We start from the raw sequence: 20,366 nt of genomic DNA on the forward strand, positions 1-20,366 counted from the left end.
TGCCGTCCGGACGAGGCTCTGCCGGGCACCGCCCATCGTTGCAATGGGGGCCCCGGGTTCCAGGGCTGTTCCTGGGGTCCCGCAGGGGCTGTTCCCAGCCCGGTGCTCGCCACGCGCTGGCCTGGGCTGCAGGCAACGATTCCGTCACTGCTGGGAAATGGGGGGGTAATGGGGGGCTGGCTGTGCCCCGAGCGAGCCGGCGCTGGGGCCGTGCGAGTCGATCCAGCCGAGCCCAGGTCACGCCGGGGAGCCCCGGGCCTGGCTGGGGCTGGCCCTGGGAAGCAGCCACCCTGGAAAGGGCTGGAGGGCTGGGGGGGCTGAGGTGAGGGTTGGCCCTGGGGGGACGAGTGGGCAGAGTGAGGGGCAGGGCGGTGGGGTGGCGGCTGGGCTGGGGCCTGGGCCGATGTTGGGGCCTCGTCCTGCCCCAGCTCTGGTCCATGCCAACTCCCCGGGGCGCCTGGCCCCACTTACCCCCCACCCTCCACAGACGCCTCCTGGGCCCGCAACGCCTTCGAGACGGACTCAGACCTGCCGGCCGGATGGGTGAGGGTGCAGGACGCCTCGGGCACCTACTACTGGCACATCCCCACGGGCACCACGCAGTGGGAGCCGCCCACAGACCTGGGGCAGGGCGAGGGGGGCCGCGGCCCCGACCGTGACTCCCAGGGGAACACGCCCACTGAAGAGCAGCAGGTGAGAGCCCCGTGGATGCCCCCCACCCTGGGGAGGTGCTGCCAGTATCCCAGGGGCCACCCCTCCTTCAGGGGAGACACTGCCGGCGCCCCAGGGACCCCCCACCCTGGGGAGATGCTGCTGGTGCCCCAAGGACCCCCCACCCTGGGGAGACACTGCCAGTGCCCCGGGGACCCCCCACCCTGGGGTGCAGAGGGCGATGCCTCAGATTCCCTGGGGATCCTCGACCCCTCAGGGGACACATTTCAGAGTAGCAGCCGTGTTAGTCTGTATCCGTAAAAAGAAGAGAAGGACTTGTGGCATCTTGGAGACTAACCAATTTATTTGAGCATAAGCTTTCGTGAGCTACAGCTCACTTCATCAGGGGACAAAGAGATGCTGCTCTGGTGTCCCCCTATCTCTGGGCAGCCCTGGGAATTCGCCCCACGAGGCAGAGGGTGATACCCATCGGGGGCAGACAGACACCCCCTAATCCCGGGGCAGGCCACTGACCCACACTGGCTGGTTTCTGTCCCGCTGTTCAGCTCACCTGGACGGGCTTTGTGGAGGCCGAGCGCTTGGCGGATGCCGAGGGCTGGAAGGTGAGTGCGGCACTGCGGGGTGGGGCCGGTGTTGGGGGCGCCCAGGCTGGGCAGGGCAGGCTGGGCAGCAATCGGGGTGCTCACCACCCAGCCAGTGGCTGGAGAATGGCAGCAAAGCACGGGCCAGGTCGCTGTGGGCACCACGTCCCGTTGTGGGGGCAGGGACCAGGCCTGTGTCCTGGGGGCAGGGGCGTTCTGTAATATTTGTATTAATCCCGTGTGTGCCTCAGTTTCCCTCTGTTCTTTGCATGGCCACCCAGTGAGCGGTGTGGGGGGGGTCGCCCCCTGTCTGGGCAAAAGGACGTGGGGGAAACGAACTCAGATCAGCAGAGGATCAGAAAGACGAAGCCCTGAACAATCCCCTCTAAGAGGGTGGGACGCGGGGCCAGGGAGCGAGGGGACAGGGGAACAGAGCTTGGGCTGGCGTCCCACAGCTGGGCTGGCTCCTCTCACTGGCTTCCTCTGATGTCTCATGGATTAGCCCCCTCCCCTGCCTCTGGCCCGTGGCTTAGCCCCACCCCTAGCCAGCCACGGCCTGGAAGCCAGTAGCCAGGTGACTGGTCAAGGGGACCTGCCGGGGTCCCGGGGAGCATCGCGCCCTGACGGGGACGCACCAGCCCCTTGCCAGGGCCTGACCGGGCCGGATTTGCGGCAGGGAGCCCGGACAGAGACGGGTCGCTGGTGCCAACAGCCCAGCTGTCACGGGGTCTCCTCTCGGGGAGCAGCCTGTCTGCAGGACAAACAGCTCACATGGCTTCCCCCTTCCTGGGTCTGACCTTGGAGTATTCAGCCTCCTTTGCCCCTCCGTGCGCTTCCCACAGCGAGTCCCCCCAGGCGGGGTCCTGGGGAAGCCAGAGGGTCCTGCCCCCCAACTCCGCAGTCAGACGTGAGACTCTCAGCCAGCCAGTAAAACAGAGGGTTTATTAGATGACAGGGACATGGTCTAAGACAGAGCTTGTCGGTACAGAGAACAGGACCCCTCAGCCGAGTCCATCTTGGGGGGCAGTGAGCCAGACAACCCCGTCTGCCCTTCACTCCATGTCCCCAGCCAGCCCCAAACTGAAACTCTCTCCAGCCCCTCCTCCTCTGGGCTTTGTCCCTTTCCTGGGCCAGGAGGGCACCGGATTCCTTTGTTCTCCAACCCTTTAGCTCTCACCTTGCAGGGGGGAAGGGCCCAGGCCATCAGTTGCCAGGAGGCAGAGTGTCGGCCATTTATGTACCCTGGCCCTTTGCTCTGCAACAATCACACCCCCTTATCCCACCCCCTAGAGACTTAAGAAATGCTGAGGGGAAACTGAGGCATCCCCACAGTATTCAGAGGAGACATTAAGAACAGTCCCACTTCACACCAGCCTCGGAGGCCACGGGCCTCCCCTATGAGCTGCGGGGGCCTGGGGCCCGGCCCAGTACAGGGGTCACCCCCAAGGCCTGGGACAGGCCAGGCACAGAGCAGACCTGGATTCTGAGGGGCAGGGAGGCCTGAGCTGTGAGCCTGAGGGTGGCAGACAGTGGGGGCGAGGGGACCGGGCAGTGGGGCGATGGGAGGGGACTAGTGTCACAGAGTGTGGGGGAGTTGGGCCCCGCACCCCCCACTCCCTGCGATTCACCGGGACTCTCAGCCAGCCAGTAACACAGAAGGTTTATTAGGCGACAGGAACCTGGTCCAAACCAGAACTTGTAGGTGCAGAGACCAGGACCCCTCAGTCAGGTCCGTCTTGGGGGTGGGGAGCCTAGACCCCGACCTCGGGTCTCCCTCCGTTTTCCCAGCCAGCTCCAATCTGAAACCTCCTCCAGCCTTCGCACCCAGCCCCCTCCCACCCCCCACCCCCTCCTCCAGCCTTTGTCCAGGTGCCTGGGCAGGTGTCACCTGGCCCCAACCCCTTCCTGGGCTCAGGGCCCCTGCTCAGGTATCGTCCCTTGACATCACCCCCTGATACCCCCCACCATCCAGCACCAGCGCAGCCAGTCCCAGTCTAACTCCCCCCAACATCCCCAGGTCAATGCGCCCCACTCCACCACATAGACACTGGTGCAATACAAAGGGAAACTGAGGCACACAGCATTCATGCAAAACAGTAAGACTCACATAGGCTCACATACAACATAACAAGGGAAAATCCCTGGGCAGGGCAGGGCCATGAGGGGTCCCAGAGTGGGTTGCCAGGGGTCCCAGGGCAGGGCTGCGAGGGGTCCCAGGGATAGGCGGGGCCGCGAGGGGTCCCTGGGCAGGGCAGGGCTGCGAGGGGTCCCAGGGCAGGGTCGCCAGGGGTCCCAGGGCAGGGCAGGGTCGCCAGGGGTCCCAGGGCAGGGCTGCCAGGGGTCCCAGGGCAGGGTCGCCAGGGGTCCCAGGGCAGGGCAGGGCCGTGAGGGGTCCCACGGCAGGGTCGCCAGGGGTCCCAGGGCAGGGCTGCGAGGGGTCCCAGGGGCAGGGCGGGGCCATGAGGGGTCCCAGGGCAGGGCCGCCAGGGGTCCCTGGGCAGGGCAGGGCCGCCAGGGGTCCCAGGGCAGGGTCGCCAGGGGTCCCAGGGCAGGGCAGGGCCGTGAGGGGTCCCACGGCAGGGTCGCCAGGGGTCCCAGGGCAGGGCTGCGAGGGGTCCCAGGGGCAGGGCGGGGCCATGAGGGGTCCCAGGGCAGGGCCGCCAGGGGTCCCTGGGCAGGGCAGAGCTGCAAGGGGTCCCTGAGCAGGGTCGCCAGGGGTTCCAGGGCAGGGCAGGGCAGGGCCGCGAGGGGTCCCAGGGCAGGGTTGCCGGGGTCCCAGGGCAGGGCAGGGCAGGGCCGCGAGGGGTCCCAGGGCAGGGTCGCCAGGGGTCCCAGGGCAGGGCAGGGCAGGGCCGGGCCGCGAGGGGTCCCAGGGCAGGGTCGCCAGGGGTCCCAGGGCAGGGCAGGGTCGCCAGGGGTCCCAGGGCAGGGTCGCCAGGGGTCCCAGGGCAGGGCAGGGCAGGGCTGCGAGGGGTCCCAGGGCAGGGCAGGGCAGGGCCGCGAGGGGTCCCAGGGCAGGGCTGCGAGGGGTCCCAGGGCAGGGTCGCCAGGGGTCCCAGGGCAGGGCAGGGCAGGGTCGCCAGGGGTCCCAGGGCAGGGCAGGGCAGGGCTGCGAGGGGTCCCAGGGCAGGGCAGGGCTGTGAGGGGTCCCAGGGCAGGGTCGCCAGGGGTCCCTGGGCAGGGCAGGGCCGCGAGGGGTCCCAGGGCAGGGCCGCGAGGGGTCCCAGGGGCAGGGCGGGGCTGCGAGGGGTCCCAGGGCAGGTTCTGTCCATCCTGACACGCTGTGACGCTCTGTTCCTTGCCCAGGACGTCCCGTCGGAGGAGGGGACCCCGGAGCCCGGGCAGCAGGGCTTGGAGCAGCCCACCCTGCACCTGGCACTGCTGAGCCTCACGTGAGTAGGGCAGGGCTGCAGGATCCACGGGCTGGGGGTGACGGAGATCAGCCCAGGGGCCCGTCCCGTGGGGTGCGGGGGGCCAGGCACCAGGCAGTGCCCAGGGCTTCACCAGCCTCTCTTGCTCTTCCTCAGCGCGCCGAAAACCGAGGAACAGACGCTGCATCTGGGCTCGCCCCTGGGCTCCAAGGTACGGCTGCCGGGTTACGGTCGTCGTGGCGCCGGGGCAGCAGGGGCTGCCGGGTTACGGTCGTCGTGGCGCCGGGGCAGCAGGGGCTGCCGGGTTACGGTCGTCGTGGCGCCGGGGCAGCAGGGGCTGCCGGGTTACGGTCGTCGTGGCGCCGGGGCAGCAGGGGCTGCCGGGTTACGGTTGTCATGGCGCTGGGAGGAGCTGCCGGCTAAGTACAGCAAGTGAATCCATTTAGCCTGGTATGATTCACCCCTGGGTCAGACCCTGGGCCCAGCCAGCCCATGTCTCCCGTCCGCCCCCCTCGGTCAGACCCTAGGCCCTCCAGTGGCTGGCGGCGGTGACTCTGCCAGGAGGGGGAGAGTCGGTGGGGGGGTGGCCGGGGGGCTGTGCCGGGGGGGGGGCTGGCGGTGGTGACTCTGCCAGGAGGGGGAGAGTCGGTGGGGGGGTGGCCGGGGGGCTGTGCCAGGGGGGGGGCTGGCGGTGGTGGCTCTGCCAGGAGGGGGAGAGTCGGTGGGGGGGTGGCCGGGGGGCTGTGCCGGGGGGGAGGCTGGCGGTGGTGACTCTGCCAGGAGGGGGAGAGTCGGTGGGGGGGTGGCCGGGGGGCTGTTCCGGGGGGGGGGCTGGCGGTGGTGGCTCTGCCAGGAGGGGGAGAGTCGGTGGGGGGGTGGCCGGGGGGCTGTGCCGGGGGGGGGGCTGGCGGTGGTGGCTCTCCCAGGAGGGGGAGAGTCGGTGGGGGGTGGCCGGGGGGCTGTGCCGGGGGGGGGGCTGGCGGTGGTGGCTCTGCCAGGAGGGGGAGAGTCGGTGGGGGGTGGCCGGGGGGCTGTGCCGGGGGGGGGGCTGGCGGTGGTGGCTCTGCCAGGAGGGGGAGAGTCGGTGGGGGGTGGCCGGGGGGCTGTGCCGGGGGGGGGGCTGGCGGTGGTGGCTCTCCCAGGAGGGGGAGAGTCGGTGGGGGGTGGCCGGGGGGCTGTGCCGGGGGGGGGCTGGCGGTGGTGGCTCTGCCAGGAGGTGAGGCTGGCGGGGGAGGCTGGCGGGGTGGCTATTCCGGGGGGACTGGCTGGGGAGGCTGTGCCTTGAGGGGGCTGTTTGGGGGGCTGGCAGCGGCCCCATGGTGTGCCCCCTTCCCCAGAGCTTCCCGGTGCGGTCGCTGGGCTGGGTGGAGATGAGCGAGGAGGAGATGGCGCCAGGCAAGAGCAGCGCGGCTGTGAACTCCTGCATCCGCCAGCTGGCCCCCCGCGGGCCCCCCCCGCTGGGGGGCTGGGACCAGGTGAGCGGGGGAGGAGGGGGGCGGGGCCAGTCCCTGGGGGCGCGGGCTGGGCTGGGCAGTGAGCTGCAGGGAATGGGGTCCCCATAGGGCTAATCCCCAGCCAGGCATCCCCCCGACTGCTGCCCTGCCCCAGGTCTGACCTCTGACCCTATGCTGATCCCGCGCTCTGAGCCCCTCCCCCGCCCTGCCCCCGCTCACCCCGCGCTCTGAGCCCCTCCCCTGCCCTGCCCCCGCTCACCCCGCGCTCTGAGCCCCTCCCCCGCCCTGCCCCCGCTCACCCCGCGCTCTGAGCCCCTCCCCCCAACCCCGTGCTCTGAGCCCCTCCCCCACCCTGCCCCCGCTCACCCCGCGCTCTGAGCCCCTCCCCCGCCCTGCCCCCGCTCACCCCGCGCTCTGAGCCCCTCCCCCGCCCTGCCCCCGCTCACCCCGCGCTCTGAGCCCCTCCCCCGCCCTGCCCCCGCTCACCCCGCGCTCTGAGCCCCTCCCCCGCCCTGCCCCCGCTCACCGCGCGCTCTGAGCCCCTCCCCCGCCCTGCCCCCGCTCACCGCGTGCTCTGAGCCCCTCCCGCGCCCTGCCCCCGCTCACCCCGCGCTCTGAGCCCCTCCCCTGCCCTGCCCCCGCTCACCCCGCGCTCTGAGCCCCTCCCCCGCCCTGCCCCCGCTCACCCCGCGCTCTGAGCCCCTCCCCTGCCCTGCCCCCGCTCACCCCGCGCTCTGAGCCCCTCCCCCGCCCTGCCCCCGCTCACCCCGCGCTCTGAGCCCCTCCCCCCAACCCCGTGCTCTGAGCCCCTCCCCCGCCCTGCCCCCGCTCACCCCGCGCTCTGAGCCCCTCCCCCGCCCTGCCCCCGCTCACCCCGCGCTCTGAGCCCCTCCCCCGCCCTGCCCCCGCTCACCCCGCGCTCTGAGCCCCTCCCCTGCCCTGCCCCCGCTCACCCCGCGCTCTGAGCCCCTCCCCCGCCCTGCCCCCGCTCACCCCGCGCTCTGAGCCCCTCCCCCCAACCCCGTGCTCTGAGCCCCTCCCCCACCCTGTCCCCGCTCACCCCGCGCTCTGAGCCCCTCCCCCGCCCTGCCCCCGCTCACCCCGCGCTCTGAGCCCCTCCCCCGCCCTGCCCCCGCTCACCCCGCGCTCTGAGCCCCTCCCCCGCCCTGCCCCCGCTCACCCCGCTCTCTGAGCCCCTCCCCCGCCCTGCCCCCGCTCACCGCGCGCTCTGAGCCCCTCCCCCGCCCTGCCCCCGCTCACCGCGCGCTCTGAGCCCCTCCCCCGCCCTGCCCCCGCTCACCGCGCGCTCTGAGCCCCTGCCCCCGCTCACCCCGCGCTCTGAGCCCCTCCCCCGCCCTGCCCCCGCTCACCCCGCTCTCCCCCTAGGGCCGGGCCATGCTGATGTTCCTGGACCACGAGACGCTGCAGCTGGTGGATCCGGTGGCGCGGACGCTGCTGCACGCCCAGCCCGTGGCCACCATCCGCGTGTGGGGCGTCGGCCGGGACGATGGCAGGTAGGTGGCCCTGGGCAACCGGCCGTGCCCCTGCAGGGCGCAGCTTGGGGGCCCCCTCGCCCGGCCACCCTAACGCTCCGGGGCACGGACCGGCCCCGTGTGTCCCCCCGTGTTCCATGGCCCCCGTCTGACCCCGGTGTGTCCTCCCGTGTCCCCCCCATCTGGCCCCCATGTGCCCCCCATGTGCCATGACCTCCATCTGCCCCCGATGTGCTATGGCCCCAGTGTGCCCCCCCGTCTGGCCCCCATGTGCCATGGCCCCCAACTGCCCCCTTTGCCCCCCTGTGTGCCATCTGCCCCCCATGTGCCCCTCCGTCTGCACCACATCTGCCTCCAGTGTGCCATGGCCACTGTCTGCCCTCATCGGCCCGCCATGTGCCGTGGACTCCGTGTGCTCTCCCCGTCTGGCCTCCTGTAACGAGGCTGGTTCTGGCGGGGCCCAGCTGAGAGTGCCCATTCAGGACAAATTGCTCAAAGCAGGGCAGTTACAGCCCCAAGCTGGGGTTTCTGTGCACACCAAGGCAAACCAAACCAGCCAGCCAGAGCGGACTTTGGTCTCACCCCACTGGCTAACCACAAGTCACACAAGCCATTCCCTTAGACACCCCAGTTTGCCAGTATCCCCACCAGTGTCACTCATTATGGGGACAGATGGTTATGAAAACCAGTACCCCAGTAAAAGGAAAAAGGTTCTCTCGATCCCAAAGGACCAAGCCCCAGACCCAGGTCAATATACAAATCAGATCTTACCCACAAATCACGCTGTTGCCAATCCTTTCGAATCTAAAATCTAAAGGTTTATTCATACAAGGAAAAGACAGAGATGAGAGCTAGAACTGGTGAAATGGAATCAATGACAGACAGTAACGGCCAAGTTCTTGGTTCAGGCTTGCAGCAATGATGGAATAAGCTGCAGGTTCAAATCAAGTCTCTGGAGAACATCCCCAGCTGGGATGGGTCATCAGTCCTTGGTTCAAAGCTTCGGTTTGTAGCAAAGTCCCTCCAGAGGCAAGAATCAGGACTGAAGACCAGATGGAGATGAGACATCACCCTTTTATAGTCTCTTCCAGGTGTACGAACCCCTCTTTGTTCTTACTGTGGGAAGTTACAGCAAAATGGAGTTTGGAGTCACATGGGCAAGTCCCTGCAATTGTATCGCTGATGGTCCTTAATGGCCCATCCAGCAGGCTGGGCAGAGCTGACACCAACGTGTCTGGGGTGTCACCCAGAAGCACAGCACAAGTTTGAAATACAGACAGTACAGAGCCAATACCTATATCTTTAAGTACAGAAATGATACACACATATAGACAGCATCAGCCTAACCAGCAAACCATCACCTTGTCTTAGACGCCTTCTTTGACTCCCTGTATACAAGATTTGGTGCCACTACGGGACCTTGGTTGCAACAATGATCTACGTGGTCCCAGATTATGTCAACAACGTCACACTCCCGTCAGCCCTCTTTCCAGAGCGCCCAGGCTGGGGGCGCTGGCCCCGATCCGAGTGACACCAGGCAGGACTCTGGGCAGCGTCTGCCCTCAGGGCACCTGTCCCAGGGCAAGGACCCTGCTCCGCTTCGGGGCCTCCTGGGTCTGGCCTCGGAGCGTTCAGCCCCCTGGTCACCCCATGAGCTCCCCGCAGCGAGTCCCCCTGGGCGGGACCCCTGGGGACCCTCACCCCCAAAAGGCCCTGCCCCCCACGCCGCAGCCAGCCGTGACTCCCAGCCCGCGTGTGGCACAGACGGGTTATTATCGTCGGGAACCCAGCGTAGAACAGAGCTTGGTAGCACCGGGATCGGGGACCCTCAGCAAAGTCCATCTGGTGGGGGGCAGAGCCCTGGGCCCTCGCCCCTGAGTCCCCAACCAGGAGAATGACTCGCTTCCAGCTGCCCAGCCCCCATCACGCCCATTGCCGTCCTCCGTCCTTTGTCCCTTTCCCCGGTCCAGCAGGTCACCCCAGGTGCACCAACACCCCCGGCTGCTCCTTGCAGAGGAGGGGGCCTGGCCAGCAGCTGCCAGGTGTGATGGAGCAAGGAGTGGGGAGCATTGACCTGCGGATGTTACTGGGACTGGCTGCATTGGTGCTGGATGGTAGAGGGGTATCAGGGGGTGACGTCACTTGCGGGACGATACCTGAGCCTGTAACTCAGGAGGGGGCTGGGGCCAGGTGACACCTTCGGCAGGGGAAACTGGACAAAGGCTGGAGGAGGAGCCGCGGGGAGGCTGTTTGAGACGGCTGGAAGGGGTTTCAGTTTGGAGGTGGCTGGGGAAACGGAGGGAGACCCAGAGCCGGGGTCTAGGCTACCTGTTCCCCAAGATGGACCTGACTGAGGGGTCCTGTTCCCTATACCTACAAGCTCTGTTTTAGACCATGTTCCTGCCATCTAATAAACCTTCTGTGTTACTGGCTGGCTAAGAGTCCTGGTGAATCGCAGGAAGTGGGGGGTGCGGGGCCCTGACTCTCCCACACTCCGTGACACCAGGCTACCAATTGTCGGCCGTTCTCTGCAGCCCACCAGAGACCTGCCCTCTGGGGGTCTCTGCAATGATAACACACCGTTGTCCCACCACCTCGGTACTTGAGTAACACATGGGGAAACTGAGGCACACACAGTGTTCAGGCAAAACATTAAGAACATTCACACTTTGTCACCCCCCCACCACATGCCATCTGCCCCCCTTGTGCCCCCCTGTACCTCAGTCCCGTTTCCCACTGCCACTGGGCCCCCCTGCTCTCCAAGGGGCCTCCAGCAGTCTGGGGAGGAGGCACTGTCCCTTGGGGTTTGGGATGTGGGGGGGAAATTGCTTGGAATCTGAAAAGGCCTTCAGAGGAACAGCCGCTGCTTGGGGGGGCGCTGGACTCTGCACCCCTGTCTCGGAGTCCCCAGGCGATGCTCTGGAACTGCTCCCTACGAAGCCAGGCAGGACTCTGGGGAAGTCTCCTCTCTCTGAGCAGACTGTCTGCAGGACATACAGCTTCCCCCTTCCTGGGTCTGACCTCGGAGCATTCAGCCTCCTCTGCCCCTCCGTGCGCTTCCCACAGCGAGTCCGCCCAGGCGGGGTCCTGGGGAAGCCAGAGGGTCCTGCCCCCCAACTCTGCAGTCAGACGTGACTCTCAGCCAACCGGAAAAACAGAGGGTTTATTAGGCGACAGGAACCACAGCGTAGGGCAGAACTTGTTAGCACAGAAATCAGTGACTTTCAGCCAAGTCCATCTTGGGGCAAATGGAGCCCAGAGCCGGGGCTCTGGTTCCCTCCCCCACCACCACTGCGCCCCAAGCCAGCGGAGACCGACTCGCTTCCAGCTGCCTGGCTCCTGACCTGCCCGTTGCTCCTCCTCTGGCCTTTCTCTCGCTTCTTGGGCCAGAGTCATCTGGTCGCATCCCCCTCCGGTGTCTCAGGTTATGAAGGGGCGGCCACAGCACCCCTGCAGGCAGCTGGAGCAGCCCCGGCAAAAGTCACGCATGCTTATTCCCACCCACCCAGGCACTGGTGCAATACACAGGGAAACTGAGGCACAACCAGCATTCATGCAAAACAGTCAGACTCACTGTGATGGTGCTGCCCATGGAGCCAGCTGAGGACACTCCACCAGCGTGAACTGCAAACAGACCGGGGCAGACAAAGCCCACACGCGGGTGGATATTCCACTGCTGAGATTTACCCAGCCAGCCCAAACCAGCCTGTGTGTGTGTGGTACTTCGAGTTCTGGACAGGATCTTTTCGGGGGGGGACAAGGTAATCCATGTATCAATCCGCACTGTGTCATCGGCATAGGGTGGATATTACACTCCCGCACACACACGCACACACGCCGTCTCCTCGTTACCACCTCGTTGCTCCCCTGAACATCTCTGGCCAGGTGAGTTCGACGGGGGAGGGGTGGAGCCGGGTTCTGCCGATCCGGATCGATGCTCCCATGTTGACAAGACGAGACCCAGGGTCCTCTGCACGACACCTCACATATATAGCCGCTTCCCTCTCCCGCAAATCGAGCCCAGCGTCAAAATCTGTGTCTGTGGGTCCCTGGCGGCACTTCCTTCTGGGCGCTGTCCCACTGCCCCACGTTTACGTCCAGAGAGGGTGTTTTCAAAAGAAGGTGCCGCGTCTAACCCCCAAGGCCGTCAACACGTCTGCTCTTCTGCCGTGAGCCCACTGGGCCGGTTTTGCTGTTCTTGGCCCTGGCTCCCATCCCCTCTCCGAGGGTTGCGGCTGTCTGGAGGTGCCGGCCTTCCACCACCCCCGTTCACACCTCGTTCATCCAACGGGGCAATGGACTAAAACGGGGGCTGGGGAGCTTGTTCTGGTCCTCGGGAAAAGACATTTTTCTTCTACCTTAACTGTCCTTAGGGGCTATGACATTATACCAAGCTCAATACAAGGTTTCTGTATCAGGATTTGATACAAAGTTCCCATATCAAAGGACTTGACACAAAGTTGCATGAAAACAGAGGACGCGCATGGACAGACCCAAGACAAGGTTGTACGAAGAGGCCTGACACGAAGTCGTGTGGAAGTTCTGCGAAGATGCTTAATGCGGAGATTTATCTACATGCAGTACCTCCCTGGTTACTCAGACGTCCAAACAACGCAGTTCCCTCAACGTGCCCGGCCTCCATCCAGACACACCTGTCAGGTATGATGATGATTACTGAAAATCTGATCGCATCATAGAAAAGAAAAGATTCTCCTGACCCCAAAGGATCAAGCCCCAGACCCAGGTCCAATTAGAACTCAGATCTTACCCAAAATACACGCTTCTAGCCAATTCTTGTTAACTAAACGAAAATTTATTTAAAAAGAAAAGATCAATATAAAGACAGACTTGAATTCAATTCTTGAGGTCCAGATACAGAGCGGAGATGAGTTTGTCATGGCCAAAAGCCCTTTTAGAAATAGTCCAGAGGTCATAGTCCAACGTCCATGTTCAGGGTGACTCCAGTCAGTGACTGGGGATCTCCATCCTTATGGCTCAGGGTTCCCCCTCTTGAAACCCAAAGCAGATCTGGGATGAAGAAGGATCGTGTCCCAGGGTTTTTATACATTTCCTGCAGCCTTTTGGCTTGAGAAGACAATAGGGTTAACTTTCCTTCTCCCAAACATCCTGGCAATTAGCCCAGGGTAATTTATCCATTGAACAGTTCAGATACACGTTACCACGACCTTCAAAGAGACATGTAGACAATAACACTATTCCACTCAAGTATCTTCTGAAATATTAATACTCCTTTTTTGATCTTTGAATCAAAGCTATAGCCATAGACAAGGCTTAGAATCATAGAATATCAGGGTTGGAAGGGACCTCAGGAGGACATCTAGTCCAATCCCCTGCTCAAAGCAGGGCCAATCCCCAACTAAATCATCCCAGCCAGGGCTTTGTCAAGCCTCGACCTCCCCCACTTGTTTGCTGACATCACAAGACCTGTGCAAACCTCTGCCCTTCTCTAACAATGCCGGCTGCATAACAATGCCGGCTGCTCTGTTCATTTACATCTCTTCCCAACCAGTCTTTACAGTTCGGCCCTGGGTCAGGTCAGTCTGTGAGTTAATTAACTCTTTCTGGCCCTATGTCACCTTTCATAATGTCACACTCACATACACCATAGCAAGGGAAAATCCCCAATTTGTCACACTCGGTCACTCAAAGCCTTGACTCTGGGAGCCAGCCTGACCCTGCTCTGCTGTGAGAACCCCCACTCCTGGGCAGGTCACGCACAGCCTTTGCATGTAAGCTGCTCCTTGGATTATGCAACCGAATGACACTAGCCAATAGCTCCGGTCCCAGACACAACCCTAGGATCCTCAGTCTTGCAACATCCCATTATGCCAACTGGACACTGCAATCTTATATGAGTTTGTCAGTTTAACAAATTAATTGATATGCACCAGGCTTGTTATGCTAAGGGGAGGCTCTGACACGCCTCAGGCCAGACGCACTGCTTCAGGTAGAACAAACAAACATTAACTACAAAGATAGGTTTTAAGTGATTATAAGTCAAAGCAAAACAAGTCAGACTTGATCAAATGAAATAAAAGCAGAACTCATCCTAAGCTGATCTTAACACTTTCAGTGCCCTTGCAAGCTTAGATGCTTCTCACCACAGGCTGGCTGGTTGCCCTTCAGCCAGGCTCTCCCCTTTCATCAGCGCTTCAGTGGCTTGCGGGTGGTGGCGTCTGTAGATGGAGGTGGAAGAGAGAGGAAGAGCCTGGCAAACGTCTCTTCCTTTTATCATGTCCTTTCCTCCCTCTTGGCTTTGCCCCCCCCCCTTCAGGGTCAGGTGAGCATTACCTCATCGCAGTCCCAAACTGACCAAGGGAAGGGGGGGTGACTCACTTGAGAGACCAACAGATCCTGTGTTGCTGCCTAGGCCAGTGTCCTTTGTTCCTGTGAGGCTGGGCCGGGTTTGTCCTGATGAGGTGTGAACGGCTTGTCTGCCCTTGGAGAGTTTTGCCTGGGCTTGCTTTAAGCCAGGAGGACACATTTCCAGCCTCTTAACTATAGACATGAAATTACACATATAGCATCACGATAACAACAATGCTCAGGGCATCATGGGACTTCCGAAGACCCCGAGCACGACAAACTTCGCACTGGATACCACACAATCATTTTATAAAGACGAACATGGGGGTGCTGGGTGTTCCTCCGAGGTACAGAGCATCACACTCACATACAACATAACAAGGGAAAATCCCCAGTATGTCAACCCCACTGCCGGGGGGCACTGGGCTCTGCACCCACTGCCGGGGGGCACTGGGCTCTGCACCAACTGCCGGGGGGGCACTGGGCTCTGCACCCACTGCCGGGGGGGCACTGGGCTCTGCACCCCGCTACTGGGGGTCTCTGGGCTCTGCACCCACTGCTGGGGGGCTCTGGGCTCTGCACCCGGCTGCCAGCCCCATGGGGGCCCCCCTTGGTGAGGGGAAACTGGCTCCAGACTCATTGCACATCTCAGCTGACACCTGTCTCGTCTGGCCCCTGGATGGACGGGATCTGGCCTCAGGTCGATCTGGGTCCAGTCCGGCCCGCCAGGCCGGCGCGGAGCCCAGGGCTGGGGGGGGCCGTGGATCCCTTCTGCCCGGCCGGGTTGGTGGGAAGATGCTGCAGGGCTCAGTTTGGCAGGCAGGGTCAGAGGTCGTGACCTCCAGAACTCAGCCTTGACCCCTCTGCTCAGTGCTCAGGGTGAGGGCTCAGCAGGGGGCTCTGACCCTCCGGGTCTCCCCCCACAGGGACTTTGCCTACGTGGCCCGGGACCCACTGACACAGATGCTAAAATGCCACGTGTTCCGGTGCGAGACGCCAGCCAAGCGCATTGCCACCAGCCTGCAGGGGGTCTGCTCCCAGGTGAGACCCCCCGACCTCCCCGGGCCCCCCTTAGCCCCCCCGAACCTCCCCCCATGGCCACCAGCCTGCAGGGGGTCTGCTCCCAGGTGAGACCCCCCGACCTCCCCGGGCCCCCCTTAGCCCCCTGAACCTCCCCCCATGGCCACCAGCCTGCAGGGGGTCTGCTCCTAGGTGAGACCCCCCGACCTCCCCGGGCCCCCCTTAGCCCCCCCGAACCTCCCCCCATGGCCACCCAGCTTGCATGGGGTCTGCTCCTAGGTGAGACCCCCCAACCTCCCCGGGCCCCCCTTAGCCCCCCCGAACCTCCCCCCATGGCCACCAGCCTGCATGGGGTCTGCTCCCAGGTGAGACCCCCCGACCTCCCCGGGCCCCCCTTAGCCCCCCCGAACCTCCCCCCATGGCCACCAGCCTGCAGGGGGTCTGCTCCCAGGTGAGACCCCCCGACCTCCCCGGGCCCCCCTTAGCCCCCTGAACCTCCCCCCATGGCCACCAGCCTGCAGGGGGTCTGCTCCTAGGTGAGACCCCCCGACCTCCCCGGGCCCCCCTTAGCCTCCCCGAACCTCCCCCCATGGCCACCAGCCTGCAGGGGGTCTGCTCCTAGGTGAGACCCCCCGACCTCCCCGGGCCCCCCTTAGCCCCCCCGAACCTCCCCCCATGGCCACCCAGCTTGCATGGGGTCTGCTCCCAGGTGAGATCCCCCAACCCCCCCGGTCCCCCCTTAGCCCCCCCGAACCTCCCCCCATGGCCACCAGCCTGCAGGGGGTCTGCTCCCAGGTGAGACCCCCCCGACCTCCCCGGGCCCCCCTTAGCCCCCCCGAACCTCCCCCCATGGCCACCAGCCTGCAGGGGGTCTGCTCCCAGGTGAGATCCCCCGACCCCCCCGGTCCCCCCTTAGCCCCCCCGAACCTCCCCCCATGGCCACCAGCCTGCAGGGGGTCTGCTCCCAGGTGAGACCCCCCGACCTCCCCGGGCCCCCCTTAGCCCCCCCGAACCTCCCCCCATGGCCACCAGCCTGCAGGGGGTCTGCTCCTAGGTGAGACCCCCCGACCTCCCCGGGCCCCCCTTAGCCCCCCCGAACCTCCCCCCATGGCCACCCAGCCTGCATGGGGTCTGCTCCCAGGTGAGATCCCCCAACCCCCCGGTCCCCCCTTAGCACCCCCGAACCTCCCCCCATGGCCACCAGCCTGCAGGGGGTCTGCTCCCAGGTGAGATCCCCCCGACCTCCCCGGGCCCCCCTTAGCCCCCCCGAACCTCCCCCCATGGCCACCAGCCTGCATGGGGTCTGCTCCCAGGTGAGATCCCCCAACTCCCCCGGGCCCCCCTTAGCCCCCCCAAACCTCCCCCCATGGCCACCAGCCTGCAGGGGGTCTGCTCCCAGATGAGACCCCCTGACCTCCCCGGGCCCCCCTTAGCCCCCCCGAACCTCCCCCCATGGCCACCAGCCTGCATGGGTTCTGCTCCCAGGTGAGACCTTTGACCTCCCCAGACCCCCTGAGCCCCCCCAAACCTCCCCCCTGATGCCACCAGCCTGCATGGGGTCTGCTCCCAGGTGAGAACACCCGAACTCTCCGGGCCCCCTGATCCCCCCTGAACCGCCCCCCATGGCCACCAGTCTGCAGGGGGTCTGCTCCCAGGTGAGACCCCCCCGACCTCCCCAACCCCCCTGATCGCTCCCAACCTCCCCCCGAACCTCCCCCCGTCACCACCAGCCTGCAGGGCATCTGCTCCCAGATGAGACCCCTTCTCTCATGCAGGCCCCGGTTTGGCCCTTGCTGCCAGCCAGGTGGGTCAGCCCCGAGGGCCCTGGGCAGAGGTTTCCTGGGGTCTCTGCCAGCCCCTGGGCTGGGCTGTGGACCCGGGGCAGAGGCTCGCCCGGCGCCAGTCCCCACCGGTCAGACAGCATGTGGTGTGTCTGGGTGTGTTGCCCCTGGGCCCCATCACACCAGGCTTGCGGGAATGGCTCCCAGCTCCAGCTGGCCCCGGGGCGCCCCACACGTGTGGGGCTGGCTGGGCTGGGTGGGTGGGGGGGCAGGGATTCACCCCAGCGTGTGTGTCGGTGTCCGGGGGGGCTGGATGCAGTGCCTGGCGGGGGGCCTGGTGCCTGGGGAGGGGTAGCGGTGCCTGGGGGGGGGGGTCGCCTGCAGCCAGACCCGCTGTGACCCCCCTCCCCTAGATGATGGCGCAGCGGCAGAGCACCCGGGCTCTGGTGAACAGCCTCGCACTGGAGCACGCCAAGATGGTGGAGATTCCCTTCCAAGGTAGCGGGGGGGACGACTGGGGGCCTCATGGCAGGGTGGGGACACGAGTGCTGGGGGGTGGCATGGCTGGGGCCAGGCGGGATCAGTGGCGGGGTGGGGGCCTGGGGCCGGGGTTTGGGCGTGGGGCATACGGTGGGGTCATAGAGTGGGGGTGGGGGCAGGGTCATGGGGGGGTTAAAGGGAGAGGGTGGGGGCATAGGGGAGCTGGAGGGGTGGGGTACAGGGGGGCTGGGCAGTGGGGGGTAGGGTGGGGCCAGGCTTGGCTGGGGGGACAGAGTACTGGGGGGCTGGGCAGGATGGGACCAGGCTGGGCTGGGCAGAGGGGGGCAGCATGGTGCCAGGTTGTGCTGGGGGGTACAGAGGGGGCTGGGCTGGGAGGGCAGGGCAGGGTGGGGCCAGGCTGGGCTGGGGGTATGGGGGGCTTAGCAGTGGGGGGCAGGGTGGGGCCAGGCTGGGCTGGGGGGCAGGGTCCTGGGGGGGACTGTGCGGCTTTGCCAGCCCAGACTCCGTGCGCCCCCGTCTGACCCCCGTCTCTCTCTGGCAGTGGAGTTCCCGGCCCCCAAGACTGAGCTGGTGCAGAAGTTCCAGGTCTCCTACCTGGGCAGCGCGCCCGTCGCCAGGCCTGTGGGTACGGCCTGCGTGGGGGGCTGGGGGGCCCACGGTGCACGCTGCCCCCTTGGGCTGAGCCCAGCGGGCTCCTGTCCACAAGGGGTTAATGGCTGGGGCTCCAGCCTCTGCCTGTCGCTGGCCTGGGGGCTGGGGGGAGCGGGGCCGGGGGCCACCCCATGGCAGGGCCCCCTGGGCGGGCTCCCCCAGCGGCTCCATGGGGCTTGGGGCAGGGCCTGACGGTCGCTGTGATTGGCCCGTTCCCAGGCATGGACGTGATCAACGCGGCCCTGGACTCGGCCCTGGCGGCCCCCAGCCGGGACCACTGGACCCCCAGCCACGTCCACGTGGCCCCCGCCACGCTCAGCATCACCCACGCACAGGTGAGACCCCCCCTCCCCTGCCCCGCGCTCGGCATCACCTCTCGCTTGGTCTCCAACACCCCCGGCTGCTCCTTGCGGAGGAGGGGGCCTGGCCAGCAGTTGCCAGGCTGCCGAGTGTCGGCCGTTCTCTGCAGCCCGTCAGCAGCCAGACCTGCCCTCTGGGGGTCTCTGCAATGATAACACACCCTGTCCCACCACCTCGGTACTTAAGTAAGACATGGGGAAACTGAGGCACACCCAGTGTTCCCACCAGGGCCCATCTGCCCTTGCCCCCCACCGCGGGGTAGGCACCATGGCACCTGCACCCCTTGCAAATGCCAGACCCGTTGGCTCCCTCAGGCCTGAGGTCTGGCTCAGCCACTCCTGCCCTCCCCAATCTGGGGTCAGGGGCCCCTGTCACCCCCACATCCTGCGATTCCCCAGGACGCTCCGCCAGCCGGGAACACAGAGGGTTCATTAGGCGACAGGAACATGGTCTAACACAGAGCTTGTAGGTGCAGAGACCAGGACCCCCCAGCTGGGTCCATCTTGGGGGGCAGGGAGCCCAGAGCCCCATCTGGGCCTCCCTCCATTTCCCCAGCAAGCTCCAAACTGAAACCCCCCCAACAGCCGTCTCACCCAGCCCCCCCCGGCCCAGGTCACCTGCGCAGGTATCGTCCCGCCAGTGACGTCACCCCCGCTACCCCCCCACAATCCAGCTCCAACGCAGCCAGTCCCAGGAACATCCCCAGGTCAGTGCGCCCCACTCCCTGCTCCGCCCCCCCACTGCGTGGGGCAGGGTCTTTCTCCCATGCCCAGGCCTGCCCCATGCACCCTCGGACCCCTGCTCTCCCCCTCCCGGGAGCCGTGCCGTGGGGGTCCAGCCCCTGACCCCTGCTCTCCCGCCCCCCGGCGCCAGGAGCCGTGCCGTGGGGGTCCGGCCCCTGCTCTCCCCCTCCCCCGGAGCCGTGCCGTGGGGGTCCGGCCCCTGCTCTCCCCCCCCGGGAGCCGTGCCGTGGGGGTCCGGCCCCTGCTCTCCCCCTCCCCCGGAGCCGTGCCGTGGGGGTCCGGCCCCTGCTCTCCCCCCTCCCCCGGAGCCGTGCCGTGGGGGTCCGGCCCCTGCTCTCCCCCCTCCCCCGGGAGCCGTGCCGTGGGGGTCCGGCCCCTGCTCTCCCCCCCCGGGAGCCGTGCCGTGGCGGTCCGGCCCCTGCTCTCCCCCCTCCCCGGGAGCCGTGCCGTGGCGGTCCGGCCCCTGCTCCCCCCCCCCTCCCCCGGAGCCGTGCCGTGGGGGTCCGGCCCCTGCTCTCCCCCCCCCCCCCCCGGAGCCGTGCCGTGGGGGTCCGGCCCCTGCTCTCCCCCCCCCTCCCGGAGCCGTGCCGTGGGGGTCCGGCCCCTGCTCTCCCCCCCCTCCCCCGGGAGCCGTGCCGTGGGGGTCCTGCCCCTGACCCCTGCTCTCCCCCCAGACGGAGGCGGTGCTGTGCGAGTGCCGGGTGCGGTTTCTCTCCTTCATGGGCGTGGGCCGGGACGTTCGCTCCTTCGCCTTCATCACGGCCAGCGCCCCGGGCGCCTTCCACTGCCACATGCTCTGGTGCCAGCCCAACGCCGCCGGGCTCAGCGAGGCCCTGCAGGCCGCCTGCATGGTGAGCCCCACCCCGCCCCCCGGGGCCCTGCCCCCCAACCCTGCCCCCCGGGGCCCTGCTCCGTGTCCTGCTCCCCGGGGCCCTGCCCAAGGGGCCCTGCTCCCTGCCCTGCCCCCCAACCCTGCCCTCCAGAGCCCTGCTCTGTGTCCTGCCCCCCAACCCTGCCCAAGGGGCCCTGCTCCCTGCCCCCAACCCTGCCCCAGGGGCTCTGCCCTCCAGAGCCCTGCCCCCCAACCCTGCCCCAGGGGCTCTGCCCTCCAGAGCCCTGCCCCCCAACCCTGCCCCAGGGGCTCTGCCCTCCAGAGCCCTGCCCCCCAACCCTGCCCCAGGGGCTCTGCCCTCCAGAGCCCTGCTGCCCAGACACATGGGGCCTGCCCCCCAGAGCCCTGCCCCCCCATCCCCATCCCTGCCCTCCAGAGCCCTGCTCCCTGCCTCCCATCCTTGCCCCCCAGCCCTGCTCCCCAGCCCACAGGGCCCTGCCCCCCCAACCAAAAGGGTGCTGTACCTGAGCCCTGCCCCCCGGGACCGTGCACTCAGGGCCTGCCCCATCCCTGCCCTGGG

The 20,366-nt window shown here is 66.4% G+C and overlaps 1 protein-coding gene across 2 annotated transcripts in view; it reads left to right on the forward strand.

The window, feature by feature from the left end:
• APBB1 (amyloid beta precursor protein binding family B member 1) overlaps positions 1–20,366 on the forward strand; it is a 39,223-nt gene that overhangs the window by 18,230 nt on the left and 627 nt on the right. For both annotated transcript variants that reach the window (XM_084648354.1, XM_084648355.1), the window contains 11 exons: positions 488–693; positions 1,218–1,274; positions 4,560–4,645; positions 4,781–4,835; positions 5,962–6,099; positions 7,465–7,592; positions 14,825–14,939; positions 17,113–17,197; positions 17,742–17,825; positions 18,071–18,186; positions 19,629–19,805. In XM_084648354.1, the coding sequence (XP_084504480.1) occupies positions 488–693; positions 1,218–1,274; positions 4,560–4,645; positions 4,781–4,835; positions 5,962–6,099; positions 7,465–7,592; positions 14,825–14,939; positions 17,113–17,197; positions 17,742–17,825; positions 18,071–18,186; positions 19,629–19,805 (1,247 nt within the window). The remainder of the gene's footprint in view (positions 1–487; positions 694–1,217; positions 1,275–4,559; positions 4,646–4,780; positions 4,836–5,961; positions 6,100–7,464; positions 7,593–14,824; positions 14,940–17,112; positions 17,198–17,741; positions 17,826–18,070; positions 18,187–19,628; positions 19,806–20,366) is intronic.

Source organism: Lepidochelys olivacea (assembly GCF_965140295.1).
Source record: "Lepidochelys olivacea isolate rLepOli2 genome assembly, chromosome: 1".
NCBI lineage: Eukaryota > Metazoa > Chordata > Testudines > Cheloniidae > Lepidochelys > Lepidochelys olivacea.